The 17,768-nt window shown below is 44.8% G+C and overlaps 3 protein-coding genes across 3 annotated transcripts; 2 read left to right on the forward strand and 1 right to left on the reverse strand.

Moving 5' to 3' along the window:
• Nucleotides 1–1,867: 1,867 nt before the first annotated feature.
• LOC131878697 (26S proteasome non-ATPase regulatory subunit 1-like) lies at nt 1,868–6,511 on the forward strand (the record flags this gene model as incomplete). The annotated part of the gene is given in 5 exon segments (XM_059224779.1): nt 1,868–1,888; nt 1,958–2,293; nt 3,679–5,867; nt 5,939–6,245; nt 6,322–6,511. Coding segments are annotated over 5 exon segments (2,985 nt in total). The 3' UTR covers nt 6,456–6,511.
• A 432-nt stretch (nt 6,512–6,943) lies between these two features.
• Nucleotides 6,944–13,660, forward strand: LOC131878698 (BRCA2-interacting transcriptional repressor EMSY-like). Its single transcript, XM_059224780.1, has 9 exons — nt 6,944–7,278; nt 7,533–7,707; nt 7,782–8,227; nt 8,722–9,071; nt 9,150–10,322; nt 11,230–11,503; nt 11,577–11,690; nt 11,761–11,868; nt 13,089–13,660. The coding sequence occupies exons 1-9, from the start codon at nt 7,218–7,220 to the stop codon at nt 13,145–13,147; spliced, it is 2,760 nt and encodes a 919-aa protein (XP_059080763.1). The 5' UTR covers nt 6,944–7,217; the 3' UTR covers nt 13,148–13,660.
• A 45-nt stretch (nt 13,661–13,705) lies between these two features.
• On the reverse strand, nt 13,706–15,500 carry LOC131878711 (cytochrome c1, heme protein, mitochondrial-like). Its single transcript, XM_059224814.1, has 5 exons — nt 15,330–15,500; nt 15,177–15,252; nt 14,964–15,100; nt 14,399–14,627; nt 13,706–14,329 (listed from the first exon to the last, which is right to left on the reverse strand). The coding sequence occupies exons 1-5, from the start codon at nt 15,483–15,485 to the stop codon at nt 13,935–13,937; spliced, it is 993 nt and encodes a 330-aa protein (XP_059080797.1). The 5' UTR covers nt 15,486–15,500; the 3' UTR covers nt 13,706–13,934.
• Nucleotides 15,501–17,768: the final 2,268 nt, after the last annotated feature.

The raw sequence follows: 17,768 nt of genomic DNA on the forward strand, positions 1-17,768 counted from the left end.
AATTTTGAAGCATGCTGAAATCAAACTCCAGGACAAAGTCTCAAAAATCAATACCATCATTGTGTGAGAATCTAAGGCAATTGGATATAATAAACTTACGTCACAGCTCAGAGAAAATGTAGAATAAACCTTGAATTGACTATCAATGTTAATGAACACACGCATTCTTAGGAATAGATGTTTAAAATCAAGGAATACGTTAAAAATTGGAACATAACAAATACGAAATGAATATAAATGTCTCTATCTTTCGGTTTTAGAGAAAAATAGCGTGTAAAAGCCATCATATGGAATGTACTATACAGGGTGGAAAGAAATGAAAGGCAACTCTTTGTGCCTTCTGAAAACCCTTCCCCCGCCTTCAAAGAATTGCTTGATCATGTTGAGTCTCAAATTTTCAGTAAAAAAGACCATTGAAAAAACAAATACCATACCACAAACTATCCAATTTAAGTCCGAAGGAGATTGATAACCCTCTGACTTTTGGCCCTTTGAAGACTGCCTTTGTAATACTAGATCTTGGCCCTCGGCTGGTTTGTCATAAAGGAATTCGCTGCTCTTGCAAGAAATTCTCCACTCATCAATGACTCAAGGATGGACACCAAAAGGCTCACCCACCTCCCTCGGCCCATTGTCGGTCCTCAGCAGGCCCTTAGTTTTGGTTTTGACGTGAAGACTGTGTGCACTTGCATTTTCGATCATTGTTTTCGTGAAAACGGTGGCATTGTTACCAATTACCTTAAATGTGAAATAAATCTTTGACCGGGGACAAGCATTGACAGACACGACCTTTAGTAGCCTTGAATTTGTTTCGACTCCGTATTTCGCTTAAACATGATAATACGTAGCCCTTCAATTTCCCTGCAAATCCTCTCCCCACAAAGAACACCACTGCTATAGTATAAATATTTATTCATTCCCTCTTAAAAAAAAAGCCAGTAGCGTTACTCAAAAAGTAACCCTTTACTCAAGCCCTGGATATTGATTTTTAGTTAGTTCAAACTAGAGTTCAAACCTATGATGGCAGGTATGGCTTAACTGCAGCTTCCTATTTAGCTGACTTTTCCAAACAGAAAACACGTAATTGAAGTTGATATTCAAATTTGTTGATAGACTAAGTATTGTAGGAAGTTGGACAAATCTTTCATTTTATTAGTACCAGGGATTTCATTCCTTTTAGCAATCAGTAAAGCCTGTGTAAACACAAATCAAGAAAGGTAGCATTGGTGGAATCTTCTTGCTGGGGATTATATTCAAGTAACTCATCCAATAGAATTGTTTACAATGGAGCGAATTGTGTTACAAAACGCAGAAAATGTCATTTTTATGAACTAGGGTTCAAAATGCCTCCTTTCTAGCGCAGAGGGCGCTGCAGTAGGCAGCTGACGCTGTAATGCCATACGCAGTCAATCCAGAGGCTCCAGTCAGAGTGACTAGACCTAAGGAAAGAACCTACATCTGGGATTTTTTACCATGTTAATTGGAAATAGCTACATATATACATTTTGGTTTGATGCGAGGGGATTTAGGGTTCTCATGGTCAGAGACTGAAAGTGAAATTGTATGCCAACAAGGCCCAGCTCAAGTTATTTGAACCAAATCATCCCTTGCATCTCACGAAATTTACTTGGTCTTGATCTTTCTCTTTTCTTCAACGATTTGGTTGGTTTTTAACATGCGTTAAACAATTTTCAATAGTATTAACATGTTTCTAATAGCTTCGCATTACAGTCCCTATTGTCTTCAACGGCTAAAAAACTGGTCACCCTGAGATGAATCCAAATCGGCAAATCATTGTCATTCCTAGTCTACTAGCAAACGACTCACAAACTCATCTTTACGTGAATTTCTTCAAGATCTTTCCAAGACATGGCTCTGACCTCTGCCGGTAAATCCACATCTCTGCCATCTTTCCTCCATTCTGATTGTCTAATTGCTTTGTTCCCGTTGTTTGCAGGTGGGATTTTATCCCTGTTGAGCGAACCGCTCCCTGAATTGCAAGTGTTTGCTCTCAAGAAGCTGTTGTCACCGTTTGGTGCTGCTCATTCGCCCGGTGGCAAACCCGGAGATATCGCCGTCATCGATGTATTTTGGGCCGAGATCTCGGATTACATCCAAACCATTGAAGAGTTGTCGGAAAATGCGAGTTTCCCGGACCGCGAATTGGCATCCTTGGTGGCGTCCAAGGTCTATTTTCACTTGGGCAGCTATGAGGACTCCCTGTTGTTTGCCCTGGGGGCCGGACAATACTTTGACGTGAATGAGCGCAACGAATACGTTGAAACCATGATTGGTAAGTTGGGGCTGGGTGAATGAGGTTATAGTGGTTAGAGCCATGGCTGTGATTTTTAGTGTCAGGGCGAGTCTGGATTCGAGTCTTTACCAGAATTTACAGAAATAGGCCGAACTCTAACCTGGATTGGCAATGATAAATTGTCTTGTTTTCTGTGGATTTGTTCAAAAAGTGGGCTTAAGTCCGTCATAAACAGACCATGTAAAATGCGAAAAGTGATAGCTTGGGCCACGGACTTCTAGAGATGTGGACTGGGCACGGATGCAAAAAATTCTTATCTCCTGAACTGTCGACTTTATTCCAAACGAGCACTTCAAACGACCACAAGATCTTGATGAAATGATGAACTTAGTCAAGTTTGAGCCCAAGGTTATGCTTAGGGAACTTCGGGGATAGGTCCAAAGTTATGTGGTAAACGCTAGATAAGATTCGAATTTTCGACCTACTTTTGGTCGGCTACATAAGCTTTTGACAACAAATCACTTTACAAGTAAATGATATAATAATGACTTCCCTTTTATTGAAGAGATCTTCACTCCTTGTTTCATTACTTTAGTTCGAAAAGTGGCTCAGATTTGCCCTGACCAAGAGCAGGCTGATTTGGCGGGAGGCTTGTTCACAGTCCACTCTTCTTGAAGTTCGTGCTTTGGCCTAATTCAGTTTTGCAAAATCGAAGTATGTGTTTGGGCGTCTTCGAGTCCGGCAATAACAAGTTGGAATAACAATCAACAATCATCAGAGTCCGACTTACGCTGAACACGCCCTCAGCACTAGAGGTTTCCATTGGATTGACATATTTCAAATTCCCAGAGGTTCAATTTAACTATGCATACACACTTTGAAGAGAAAAATGAAGAAAATGCNTTCTAAAAATGTGGACTGGACACGGATGCAAAAAATTCTTATCTCCTGAACCGTCGACTTTATTCCAAACGAGCACCTCAAACGACCCCAAGATCTTGATGAAATGATGAACTTGGTCAAGTTTGAGCCCAAGGTTATGCTTAGGGAACTTCGGGGAAAGGTCCAAAGTTATGTGGTAAACGTTAGATAAAATTCGAATTTTCGACCTACTTTTGGTCGGCTACATAAGCTTTTGACAAGTTAAATTTGAAACAAATCACTTTACATGTAAATGATATAATAATGACTTCCCTTTTATTGAAGAGATCTACACTCCATATTTCAAATTCCCAGAGGTTCAATTTAACTATGCATACACACTTTGAAGAGAAAAAATGAAGAAAATGCTGCGATGTTTCATATTTTGAATCTGAATTGACATTAGATGCCCCGGATTATCTTCAAATTTTGAAATTCCGACTATACTAGTCATATAAACCGTCCAGGTGTGGCGTAGCTGACCTGAGCTGTTTCCTTTGCAGCCAAGTGCGTGGATAGCTACATCTTGAAGCGGAATTCTGACAAGCCCGAGGATATCGATGGGCGTCAAAAGGCGGTGGTGGACAAGATGTTCAAGCGCTGCTTTGATGACCATCAATATAAGCAAGCTTTGGGTATCGCCGTGGAGACCAAAAGGATGGACATGTTCCGCGATGCCATCATGCTGTCCCAAGATAAGGATGGCATGCTCTCCTACGCCTACAGCGTGTCCATGCAACTCATCCAAAACCGTACTTACCGAGCTGAGCTCTTGCGCACCCTGGTGAAGCTTTATCGTGAATTGGAAAAGCCCGACTACGTTCAGATGTGTCAGTGTCTCATCTTTCTTTCGGACCCCAACTCCGTGGCGGAGGTGTTGGAATCCCTCTCGCAGGGGTCTGCCGATGAAGCCCTGATGGCCTATCAGATCGCATTTGACATGTACGAATCGGCCACACAACAATTTTTGAACAACGTGGTCCAAGCCCTGAGAAAGACAGCGCCCATTCCAGCTGCTATTCACGGGGGCGTGTCCAAGGTGCCTCCGGTGAAGGACGAATCAGAGGGCGAGAAAATGGAAACCGAGGGCGCTGGTGAAACTTCACCCAAGGAAGAAGCCGCTGAAATCAAGAAGGAGGACCTGTCCGAGTCGGATCAACAACGGCAAGGCAAGTTGGAGAAGCTGTCGATGATTCTTTCTGGCGAAAAGACCATCTACTTGCACCTGCAGTTCCTCATGAGAAGCGACCACTCCGATCAGCTCATTTTGAAGCAAACCAAGGCCGCTGTCCGTGTGTCCATCTGTCACACAGCTACCGTGATTGCCAACGGGTTTATGCACTCGGGCACCACTCATGATTCGTTTTTGCGAGATAATCTTGAGTGGTTGGGCAATGCCACCAACTGGGCTAAGCTCTCGGCCACTGCCTCTTTGGGCGTGATCCATCGAGGGCATGAGAATGAATCCCTGGCTTTGATGCAGAGCTACCTCCCCAAGGACTCGGCCAATAGCTCTGGTTACGCCGAAGGTGGCGGCCTCTATGCCTTGGGCTTAATCCATGCCAATCACGGAGGCGAAATCACCGAGTACCTCCTCAATCAGGTCAAGGAGGGCGGGAATGAGCAGATCAGACACGGAGGTTGCCTGGGCCTGGGTTTGGCCGCCATGGGCACCCATCGCTCTGACGTTTATGAACAGCTGAAGTTCAACTTGTACCAGGACGATGCCGTGACGGGTGAAGCGGCAGGAATCGCCATGGGTTTGGTGGAATTGGGCTCCAAATCGGCTCAATCCATTGAGGATATGGTGGCCTATGCTCAAGAAACCCAACACGAGAAGATCTTGCGTGGATTGGCTGTGGGCATTGCTTTGACCATGTACGGCCGACTGGAGGAGGCGGATCCTTTGATCGCATCTCTGAGTCAGGATAAGGACGCCATCTTACGGCGCTCTGGAATGTACACCATTGCCATGGCCTATTGTGGTACGGGCTCTAACAAGGCCATCCGACAACTCCTTCACGTCGCTGTCTCAGATGTCAATGACGACGTCCGGCGCGCAGCCGTGATGGGCTTGGGTTTCTTGTTGTTCAAGACCCCCGAGCAGTGTCCTGGGGTGGTGTCGCTCCTCTCGGAGTCGTACAATCCACATGTCCGTTATGGAGCGGCCATGGCTCTGGGGATCGCCTGCGCCGGTACTGGCAGCAAGGAAGCAATTGCCCTCATCGAACCCATGACAAATGATCCCGTCACGTATGTCCGCCAAGGAGCATTGGTGGCCTCCGCTCTGATTCTCATCCAGCACACGGAGGTCACTTGTCCCAAGGTCAAGGACTTCCGGACCCTCTACGCCAAGGTCATCTCTGACAAGCACGATGACGTGATGGCTAAATTTGGCGCCATTCTGGCTCAAGGCATTATTGATGCCGGTGGGCGCAACGTGACCGTGTCGCTTCAATCCCGAACGGGTCACACCAACATGAAGGCCGTGGTGGGGATGTTGGTCTTCACCCAGTACTGGTACTGGTTTCCCCTGAGCCATTTCTTATCCTTGGCCTTTACGCCCAGTTGCTTGATCGGCCTGAATGAGAACCTAGATATGCCCGTTATCTCGTTCAAATCCAACGTTAAACCTTCTACCTACGGGTATCCTGCACCTTTAGAGGAGAAGAAGAAGGAAGACAAAGAGAAGGTCAGGAGCCCAAGCGATGGATGAGCTCCCACGATCAGGAAGATTCCTTCATGAATTCTTTTGTTTTCCAGGTTGCCACCGCCATTCTATCCATCACCGCCAAGCAGAAGAAGAAGGAAGCCGAAAAGAAGAAGGACAAAGATCCTGGGACAGAGAAAATGGAGGTAGATGAAGAGAAGGAGAAAGCCAGCAAAGATCAGGAGAAGAAAGATGCGGCCGACAAGGAGAAGGACAAGAAAGAGGACGAGGCCAAGACCAAGAAGGAAGAGGCCACCTTCGACACGCTTGCCAATCCGGCTCGTGTCATGAAACCTCAATTGAAGGTCATTTCTATGGAGGATCCTAAATACAAGCCTCTCAAGGATATCGTCATTGGAGGTAAGTTGAAGAGCCCATGGCACGATCCAATCTAGTTCAGTTTGCCACACCTGTCACAACCTTTCCATTATTCCAGGGATCGTGCTTCTCAAGAACAACTCGGGCGAACCATGTGAAATCGTCGAACCCGTGGCAGTGAAGAAATTGGCTTCCGATGATGAAGAACCCGAGCCAGAACCGCCAGAGCCCTTTGAATACACTGAAGATTGATCCTTGTCCAGACCATAGCTCTGTTTGTAATCGAAATAAAACCCTCCTAGAGACCACCCCACACGCCTTTACGAGTCGGATTAGCCCTCAGGAAGAGCGATTTCACATTCCGCGATACGCCGAATTTCAGGAAAGAAAATCGCGGAAAAATGTGCCACTCGATGGCAACACATCCGGCTGAAAGGCGGAATAGAGCGCTCTAATTGGCTGGGCGTTTGAGGCGGCCGGCTGAGCGTCACTTTCCACGCACTTCAGGGTGACGGTATTGTGACGCAATCGCCAACCATTACGCTCTTCAAGCAGCTCTTTGGCAACCTTGACGAGTGAAATGGATCCCCATTGATCGTTCATTCCCGATGCTAAACCAGGATCAGCCAGGTCTGCGTGTACTCTCCTGATTTTAAGTCTATTCTCACACTACAACATGATCCCAGGAAAAATGAGATTCCTCTTCCCCATTCGTTTGTACTAAGATCTGGTCACGCTCTGTCAAAGCAAGGGAATAAGGGCTCCAAAATAAAGACTCTAAGAAGTGAATGAAGTCCGTGCGTCGTTTGACTGTGTGTGTGTGGCCTCACCGTGGATTCTTCTCCATTTCCTGGGCCCGATCCCCATTCCCAGAGTGCTTTGTATCGCCCATAGTTCCCATCATTCCCTGCCCAGACCCCATTCGTGCCAGGATGGCTTGAAAATCCGGCTCAGAACCCGCCATTCTGCTCCATCCTCCGATTCTCCACACCGTCTTCAAATTTTGGTGGCTGGATGTGGCCCAAGATCCTGGATTTAGATGCGGCCTCGTGCCAAGGCATTCGACGTAAACTCGGTAAGAGCGCTGGAATATTGGGTAGTAGAGGACAAGATTCTACTTGAGATGAGTCGGATTCGGGCGAGATGAGACTCATTTTTTCCCTGGGGGTTGTGAAGCAAAAGTGAAAGGATCCACAGGATCGCAAGGAGGACGCCAGAACTTGGTTCCTTCGCATGAATCCCAAGAATATGGCTGGCGTTGTTTGAGAATGAAGGGGTAGGATGGATTTGGCATTGAATGTTAGAATGAGGTATTGGATTGATTTGCAGAATTGGAGGCCTATTCAGGTGTGGTGAGCGCCTTGCGAGTTCAGGGCGAATTGACGAAGGAACGACGTAAGATTCTCGCGGATCTGTCCAATGTTCTGAACATCACTCCCGAGCGACACAAAACCGAGGTCCGTCGAGCCATTAACGATGAACTACTCGGCACCGTGACCAAAAGGTAACCCTTCATAGCTGCGTTTTGCATTCGTCCACTGGATGTCATTGGTCATGATTGACATGATTTTTCCACAGGCTGACAGGGTCGCTGTGTGAAACAGAATGGGCTCGGGAAGGCCGCCGAATCATCCCGTTGCTCCGCCGGGCTTTGCCTTTGACGGCCTTTACTTCTGCCGCGGATTCGGCGCAAGTCGAGGCTGAGAATCACAACCAAAGCCTGAAACCGCCTCTGAAGACAAAAACGGCTAAGCGGAAGACGGCTACGGGGAATCGAGGCCTCATGGCCCCACCACCGCCCTTATTGAAGGATATCATTCAGAACGGCGAGGTCAACCCGCCCTCGTTCGCCACACCCATACGCCCTAAAGGCAAAGACCATGAAGGCGATGTCATTATGCTACCATCGGGGATGGCGGTACGCTTCAAGGAGGAACCCCTCGTGGCACACCCCGATCCGAACAATGCTACTCCCAGCAAGGTTAGACGAAAACGGAAAGGACCATCGATACCGGAAGATGAAGGTACTTGGTCAATGCCAATCTCATAATAAATAGTAATGATAATACTCAGAACGAAGAGTGAAGCGGAACAAAAAAAACAACAACACATGAATAATTTCATCATGATGTGCTCTAGGTTTTTGAGCCAGTTGAATTGTCCTTTACGCTCATCGAAGCAAATGTGAAAATATCTATCGAAGTGTCATATTTATGATCTCATATTTGGTAATTATTATTTGTCTCTACTCCCCTCATAAGCATGAAAAAGTGAAGAAATCTTGAACGCCGAGAAGACTACAATCTGATAATTTTCGTTACTTTTATTTACCTGGCAGTTGCTTTCTCTTCATTACCATGCTGGGATTAAAGATAAGCCTATGTAATCAACCTAATTTTTTACATTATTTTTGAACAACCATTCATTTAATGATTATTCCTCGGTTCGTTCTCTCACATAAGATTTGGCTTCAATTTTGGTTGCTCATTCTTCTAACTCTGCCCTTTCTTCAATCTAGCACGAGGCTCATATGAAGTATATCCGGTGGGTCAGTTCTACTCTCAAAGGCCTCCCATGGGTCTGCTACCCGGTCTAAGTTCAAGTTCAACGAGTTCACCCCTAATGTACGGACCTAAAGGTCGGAAACGACCCAAAATGCCGCCTCCAGGGACGCTTCAGCCGCCCCTGCCCCCACCGCCCAATCAGCAGCCACATCATCCCATGGGTGCACCCTCGCCGGGGATGCATTTTATGGATAGCCATCACGGCTATGCTCGTCAATTCTTACCCCAAATACCCAGCCCCCTTAGTGAGCTGGGAGCCAAAATGGCTGCCAAATACTCTTCTTATCTCAACCCCTCGCCGAAGGTAAAAAAAAAAAGGTCGACAAAAAATTCATCGACAAGGTCTCGCCAGTTCAAAGATGTTCTTTTGGAATCTTTCTAGGTGGGCCCAAGTAATAATATCCCACCAGTTTTGCCCAAGACTCCGCTGCCTCCCCAAAAAGAAGGCAAAACAGCCAAAGGCGCCTCCAGTACAAGAGGGAAAGGCCGCGGTCGGAAACAGCAAGCTAATATCCGACCCAGTGCTCCAACCCCCACGCCCATTCCTCCTGCCCCCTCCTCCTCCTCCTCCTCTTTTCCCACCTCTGTATCCTCGTCTTCAACAGTCACCACACCCAACAGCCCGGCTCTAACCGAGGAAGCTATTGCCAACTCGATCCAAAGGTCCTTCAACGAGGCATCAGGATTGACCCCACCCTCCTCGACCCCCACCAGCTTAGTCGCATTGTCGAGTATGTCACCGGCTAAAATCATGACCTCTATTGCCACTCTGAGCACTCTCCCGGGGAACAAACCCCGTCCGCTCACCTCCTTATCGCCCTCAATGCAGCTCAAAGAGGGCGTGTTGGCTCCAGGGATGAAGGTGATTCCTGCGGGAGCTCGGATCTTGCCCAAGGCTCCCGTGGGAGTGACTGTCTCGACTAGTTTAGCCGCTGCGTCGGGAGCCACTTCTCTCGGTTCTGCAGGTCTACCCGTATACATGATGACCTCCTCCTCGACCCCAGGTCAAAGTAATGTAGTGCGAATGAGTCGGGCGGGCATTTCTCCCATTGTGAACAGCTCTCAATCCCCGAACTCTACCACCAGAGTCGTCACATTGAATCCGGGCGCATTTAAAACGGGTGCAACCGTGCCCTTGTCTGCTACCGGGGTGGTTCGGCCCTCTGGGAATGCCATAATCAAAGCTGCATTTAGCTCGAATGCCATTGGTGGGACACCGTCGAGGTATATCACTACATCGGGAGCGAGACCTTCGCTGATTGTGTTGCAACGAGGGTCCTCCGGGTTAGGAGGAACTAAAGGAATCTTGGCAGGTCAGAGGATCATCCAAACCTCCCCCGGGGGAAAGCCCATGATGATTGTGACTAAAGCTTTGACGCCCATGATGACTACGGTCACTACGGCGAGTGCAACTCCCACATCTGGAGTGGCTGTGACCGCCACCCATCTTGCGACATCATTGCAAACGTCTGACAAAGAGTCTAAAGAACCGCCTAACAAACCATCCAACAGCGTTACCTCACCAGCGTCTTCAATGGTGGAGACATCTTCTCAAGTAAGATTTGTGCCAGAACTTCTCGAGGAGTTGACAGAGCAGTCTTAAGACGAGGTTGGGTGTGTTGGGTCAATTTTGGTGCGTGTTCAGAAGCACTGAGCTTTTTGTTCCAAAACAATTTTTACTGGGAATTTTAAGTTCAAAGTCATGTCACATGTCTCAAAAAGATGAGGAGCATGGTTTGCAGTTTTCTAGTCCTTGTAAGCATTTCAGAATTAAAGCCATGTGGTAACCTGAAACTTAGTGCTAATGCTTCATTTACTTAGTAACACATTTTGCACTCATCACTTCAACGTACATGCCTCATGGAAAGAGTAAAAGGTGATATTGTAGGGATTCAGCAAGATATCAGATGATGATCAACCCTATATTCAAGAGCTAGCTAGATCTGCCAATTGTAATTAATTGGTGGATCAGATGCTGCATTACAATGAAGATAAGTAAAATGAATATGTTTTTCATCTTGAAGTGTTATGAATCCCATTCCCAGTAGCAGAAAGGAAGTCTGCAAAAAAAATTATTGATCCCTTGTAAGACTGATGCAATTCCTCCTCTTGTTACCATTGTGGGTACTGTCCATGCAAGCTCTAGTGCCATCTTCTTACTCATTCAACTGGAGGATCCTAGGTCAACCACAAATTTACATTTACTTTTTATTCAAGCTTTGTTAAACTACTTCATTGACAATGTTGTACTTGAATTGTTATATTTAATACTGGCTCATTTTTTGTAATCCAAAATTTTTGACTTCTTGTCGAAAATTGGAGGTACTTAACAGAGCATGAGCCAGGATTCAAAGGTACAAGAACAGAATCTGATCTGATACACATTCCTTTGTTTGCGAATTTAGCCTGTTCATCCACTCATGAAGTCGTTCGTTCTCCTGACCATTGATGTGTTTTTGCAGGCTGGAAATGTGATCGTCTACGACATGAGTAAGGAGTCCAGCATTAAGAGTCACGTGCTCTCGGACATCTTGCAAGCGACTGGGATCGTGACTGAAGAGAGTTCGAAAGCGAAAGAGGGCTCAGAACAATTGGCCCCGATCAATTTGGCCACCTCGTCTAAAGGAGACGACCGCTCTTATGAAGAGCCAGCCACGCCCAACCCAGTCTCCAGTGCAGAAGCCTCGAATCAAACCCCTCGAACCCAAGTATTACTGACCAGAGAGGGGCTGAAAAGTAAGACCTGATATAACTTATCGCCATCGGTTGGCGAGGATCCTGGTTTTGATTTGACATGGTTCTATTTCAGCTTTTGAACAAGGTTCCAGTTCGTCTCAATTTGCCAGCCAAGTGCGGAAAGCCAATGCTCAACGGTTACCCCCTTTGGTGGCTGGATCAATTCAACTGAGTACAGAAGACACGAGTACGGCGAACGAAACATTTTTATGAAATGAATCTGGAACTGAATCTAATGCTATTATTCATCTTAACAGGTCCTAAAAAGAGTTCAGAAGTGGAGGGAAATTGTTTGCCGCTAACCCCAAACAAGACAAATGAACCGCCCTCTACCTCCAAAACTGAGGCGCCTAAACTGAAATTGGGTAAGTAAGGGCGCCTTTACACTAGGATGGAAAACCAAGTTTGAATGCGGTTTGAGGATTAAAGTAGGACTAGTGCTGAGGCGAGTTTTCGCTGTGTGTCTTTTTGTTCGACTTGAGTACAGTTTAAGACTGAAGTCCTCTGCTGGACTCAAGTCTTCTGCCGAACTCGACCCAGCTCTACTCCATCTTCAATCCTCAAACCAGATTCAATCTTGGTTTTCCATCCTAGCGTAAATCCGCCCTAAGATTACCTGGATTGGAAATGTGTGCCGACAGCCTTTAAATGAAATCGCGCTTGGTAAAGAATGCTTCAGAGCAATCATTTGTGTTCTTATTAGGTTTTGACCTGCAGAAAAATGGGGTGGGGCAAATGGAGCTGGTACAAATTTGTACGAAAACTAGACTTCAATTATGAATGGCCTCTACGGCTTTGAGAGCTTTTGACAGGACTGCGACAGGTTTGGGTAATTAGAGGATTGATTTGACGGACAAAAGTAAAGTAGTAAGCCGGTTGATTCGGCTTCCCAACTGTTGATGGGTTTGAATTTATACGAATTGTCAATCATAGGGCGGGCTGTCCAAATAATGTAAATAAAATTTGCAAATAATGTAATTAATAATGCATTTAAAATTGGCAAATAACATAATTAAAGAAACAACAAAAAGGGCAAAAAATGGAGATGTATCTAGTTCAATTTCCTCTTTTTATATCAACCAGCAGATAAATAATGAAACATCAAAATGACATGGTTAATTTAAGTTAAAAAGGGTGCAAAAACTTTCTCTATAACCACTTTACTCTACTGAGCATAGCAGGCATTATTTCTTCCTCAAGGTGCGCCAAGCAGCCAAGCCAAAAGTAAGAAAGCATGCTAGGTTACTTAATAAACTCTTACTACCGCAAGTTCTTTGCACGTGAAACCAACATATTTTGTCGGAGTCCCTTAAGAAATATGCGGTTACGTGTTCTGTTTATTCAACTCTTTTGAAACACCCAACAGGTTCTAAAACTCTCTAATACACGTAAATCGTGGTGTAAGAAAAAAACTTTATGTAAAAAAAAAGGAGGCAATACTTATGGCAGATATATCAACTCGTGTTTTTTGCACATTGAAGCTTCAACCGCCTCGTTTTCATTCCAAATGTAGAGGCTACTATTCCTATCTATTTTATACGGATATCTTGAAGTACTTTCATAAAAAATACATTTTCCATTTCAGATCTGAATTCCGTGATAGAAGAGGAACTTCGAACTGAGGATTCTCCCAGCACAAACTAGCTGCAACCAGAGAGCTGAAGATGATGATGATCCGTCACCTCAATATCTGATAAATTCGTTGGTTTATCGACCCCAAAAGCAGATTATTATTATTATAATTATTAGAGGAGTTCACACAATGGCATCTTCGTATTTTTCCCCGAGATGACCTCAATTTTCAAATCTTGCAATGCTTGAAAGAATGAAGTATCTTTTTTTTGTGGCGAAAACAAACGCTCATAAATCAAAAACAACGCCCGAATGGATGAATGGAAAAAAAGGAAACCTACAGAGAGGACAATTTTCCACCCAGAAAACAGTTGCTCCACTTTTTTCTTGTCCCCCCCCCCCCCCATATCGATGAGACCATCCAAATCCAATCCCCGATCTTGTCCGGAATTTGGATACCCCCGATTGAATTGCACCTCTTCACCGGAGAACGGCACCAAATTTAGAATTTGTTAGCTGTCTTAACAAATTGAAGATTATCTACTTAAAATATATACTTCACTCCCGTCTCTAAATATAACTAAACTCGCGTGTGTCCCATGGGCCTTAAGCATTCATCGTTCACCCTCAGATAATTCATAGTTTTATTTGCAAGGTACTTAGCAAACAAGATTTCAGAAATAGACCACGATGTTTGTTCCTCTGGTTGGTTGGTGTGGTTCAACTTTAAATGTATATACACATACATGTATTTTGGGTGTGACAAAACTACTCCCACCCCCTGGGCTTCCATTGCTGAATGCGGCCTAGGGGAATGGGCATGGCGACGAGGCTCTAGCGTTCATGTTCAATCACGTGATCAGTACTTCTTGGGGTTGTACACGTACTTGCCGCTCTTGAGCAAGCTCCAGTACTGTCGCTTCTTGTAGTAACAAAGAGCCGTGAAGGGGATGAGGACCAACATGGCCTTCATGCCGAACTTCTTGCGCTCGTCATGCTCGGGCATGGCGGTCCAGGACAGGAATGTGATCACATCCTTGGCCAATTGGGATTGGGTGGCGGGTGTGCCATCCTCATACTCGATGATGTCCGTGTACAAGGGCGGGGCCATGCCAATGGCGCCACCCGGGAAGTACGGGTTGAAATGTTGACCCTCACCCAGCTCCACGCCCTCGGGAGGGTCGCAGTAGCCATTGAGAAGGTGGTAGAGGTAGTCCTCGCCACCGTGACGGGCCAACACCATCAAACTTAGATCTGAAGGACGGAAAGTAAAGTTGCGTGAACGGTGGACATCATGATATTGGCTTTTAACCTAGGTTGTACCTGGAGGTACAGCGCCGTTATTGGCGTAGGCCGCAGCAGCGGAATTGGGGAACGGCATGGGTAGATAGTCGGTCAATTTGCCGGGTCGATCGAACATCTCGCCTATGTCATTGGGGCCGTCACGGACCATAACCTCGGCTGCCTCCTCTTTGGCCTCGTCCTCCGTCATGAACACGTCCACAAAATGACGGTAGGGGATGTATTTCAGGCTGTGGCAAGCGGCACACACCTACAGAGATACAAGGCAGAGAAAACCAAAGCAAAATAAGAGTACTTTTCACACACTGAACACCAACTCAGGACGTATGTTGTTATATCTTTGTACTTTAGGGTACTATACAGCAATGAAAGATATCTTGGTATACTTGGGTCAAGAGTGTCACTATAAAACAAAAAAGTCAATCTCCATCTTTTACTTAACATTGTCACACCTTTTCTGGGAGGACACCCATGATCCCCCGGGTGGCCATTACCCGTTCCCTTAGATTAAGCCAAGAGTGGAATGTCCGTCTAAGCAGTCTCCAAGACCTTCTCCTTGAAGGGGTCTAGGTCCAGTTAGACTCACCTGTTTGTACACTTGGTACCCCCGACGAATGGAAGCATGGTCAAACGAGTCAATCGGACCTTTGTGCGACCACGGCAACTTGGGTGGGTGCAAGGTCAAATCCGCCTTGACCGACTCATCCAGAGCCACGTACAGACCTGAAACATCCAGCAGATACATCTTCCATTACAAATCACGGTCATGGTTGGCCAGAATCAACGTGTAATTGGATACCCGCTCCTCCAGTGGCGCCCATGCCTAGGGCCGTAGCCAGAACCTTTTTGCCCACGGTCCAACCTGCCATCCTGTTCTGGGGAAACCAAGAGAGAGAAGTTAGGGCGGAGCACACGAGAGATCTAACCAAATGGCTGCATTGAAGGGACTTACTTGCAGCCCAAGGTCTGAAGGAAAGAAAGATCTTTGCTGCACGCACGTAACGCAACGACACCACTCAGAAGTGTTGTAGAAGTGATTGTAGTGGCAGTTGTCGAGCAGATGATGGCGACCACCAATAGGAGGGTAGAGTGACCCGGTAAAATCCATGGAAAACACCCACGGAAAGTCAGTATTTCGCAATCGGGCTCATTCAAGCCATGTTTTCGAGAAACAGAAGCGTTTTTAAGATTTGAAAGACGTAGAGATGTGACTGTGTGCCATAATAGTGATACTAGGTCCTTGTATTTTAATCAATTTTCGCCCCGGACTTTAGTTTTCTTTGGTCGGAATTATGGCCTGAATCTTGACTCCGATTTTTTATACCATTTTTTTTTCTGGCAGGATGTTATTATCCGACTTGTAATTGAAATGAGAGGGTTTGGCTTTGTCTCTGCCAGGAATGGGTAGGGGTTTTTTTTACCTCCTAAATCTTTGAGTTTTAAATATTGAGCTTGTCACAAGGCAGGGTGAAAATAAGCCTGGGGTGGTTTTAAACTTCAGCTTATATTCGAAACCATAGCGTAGTGCTACTCCAGACAATTGAAGGCAATGTCTCTTGAATCAGAAACCATACCTACCAACGGGTTCAGTTGTCACCCATCGGCCATTGTGTTTCCTCTGGTTGGCTTGAAGTGCACTCTCTTGGCCTTGCCTCCTCTGTGTTTGAATTTGGGATTGTCATTCTTGACTCTGGAATGTGGTTGTGGTGTGTTGTACTTAAAGCCCATTTTGCAAAAAAAAAACTTACTTCCAAATCTTAACATTTCCAACTTTAATTGGACAAAAACTATGAAGACTTATTCAATTTCACCAGAAAATTATCTACAGTTGGCTAAGGTATCCAACCATGATTGTCATTGAAATTTTACAGGATCAACAAACAATTGTAGTTTTCTCCAGCACATTGAAAAATAGAAGATTACAGCAAAAAGTAAAAGTAAGTAAAAAGTCTTAATAGTCTCAGCCTTAAGGCTTTCACTAATCCTTACGCTCACTTGGGCTTTTATTCACTGAGTGAAACAAAGTTCTTTGTTTTTGTTTTTTTTATCTTATGCCGAAATTCATCTTCCTTACTTGTTTCAAAGCAGCATTCTAAAGTGGGTCTTTTGAGTATTGCTTGAAAACTAAGCTGGTCACCGATGAACAGACAAATATTCTCGCAACCTCGTCTTAAGGTTTCGTAAAGTCAAGGCCGTAATGGTTGAGTTTCGTAAGTCCATATATCAAGCCTTGAAATGTCCTTGTGTTTTTACTCTGACATTACATCCTTTATCGGCAACTGCGAAAGTTTTTGCACTTATGTCACGACGTAACTGATTTTTTTCTTGTAATTTTGATTGCGGAAGATTTGTCTCTCAGAAAGTCGCTCAACCTTAAAAGTGGTCCCAAACGTGATAAATGATTCTGACCCACAAACGTCAAATCAAATGACTTGCCATTCATTTTAAAGTTTGTTTGGCCCAAATCTGAAAGTAAATGGCAATCATTTGTTCAATTCTTTATACCATTGTGTATTGCCTTGCTTAATGAAAACCAAAATAAGACATAAACGTATCTCTTTTTGTCACCAAAATTACTTACAAGCTCAGAAAATGCGAAAGAAATGCAAAAAAGCTTAAAATGTTTCCGAAAAATCGATCAAAATCAAAAGACCAAAAATACGTGCACACTCTTTAATTGAGGCAATGGAAAAGGAGGGGCTCACATTTTGAGACCTAAATAAATTCAACAATAAATGTCAGGTATACAGATCAAAGCGGCCCCCCCCTATGATTGCAATATCATTTGATCGCTCATGTGAGCTCCAATAACAAGCGTCTGGCAAGTACGTCCACAATCAAAAGAATAACATATTATTGCCCAATGAGGTCATATGCCGGCAATTTTTTGTTGAAATTTTTACTTTTGTCCAGAAATATTGAAAAGTATGCTTGAAATATTCAGAGGGAAATGAAATGCCCTTTTTTATGCAAATAAATCTGCCAAAGATGCAAAAATGATGACGCATATCTTGCCCATTTGTAGTCACAGTATACTAATGGTCTCTATGTCACTAAAAACTATTATTTCTAATGAAATATACCAACTTGTTTCTGGAATGATCCTCATAACTTGATAATTGTCGGTTTAGATGTCATGCCAACATAATGGGTATTTATAGTCAAATTTGGCATTTGGCATTGGCATTTGGTATTTTACATAAGAGGGTTGCAAAATATTGAACGAACAGCCCGCAATTAGTAATGAGCAACCACTTTAGTTTGTCATTACTGTTATGGAGTTTTAGTTGTATTTTTCTACTTTATGAGATCATTCTCCCACCCGGAAGAAGTGAAGGTTATCGCTGGTGGAAAATCTTTTGGGATGTTAAGTTTGGCTTTCAAGTGCAAC

The sequence above is a fragment of the Tigriopus californicus genome, chromosome 4 (assembly GCF_007210705.1).
Source record: "Tigriopus californicus strain San Diego chromosome 4, Tcal_SD_v2.1, whole genome shotgun sequence".
Taxonomy (NCBI): Eukaryota; Metazoa; Arthropoda; class Copepoda; order Harpacticoida; family Harpacticidae; genus Tigriopus; species Tigriopus californicus.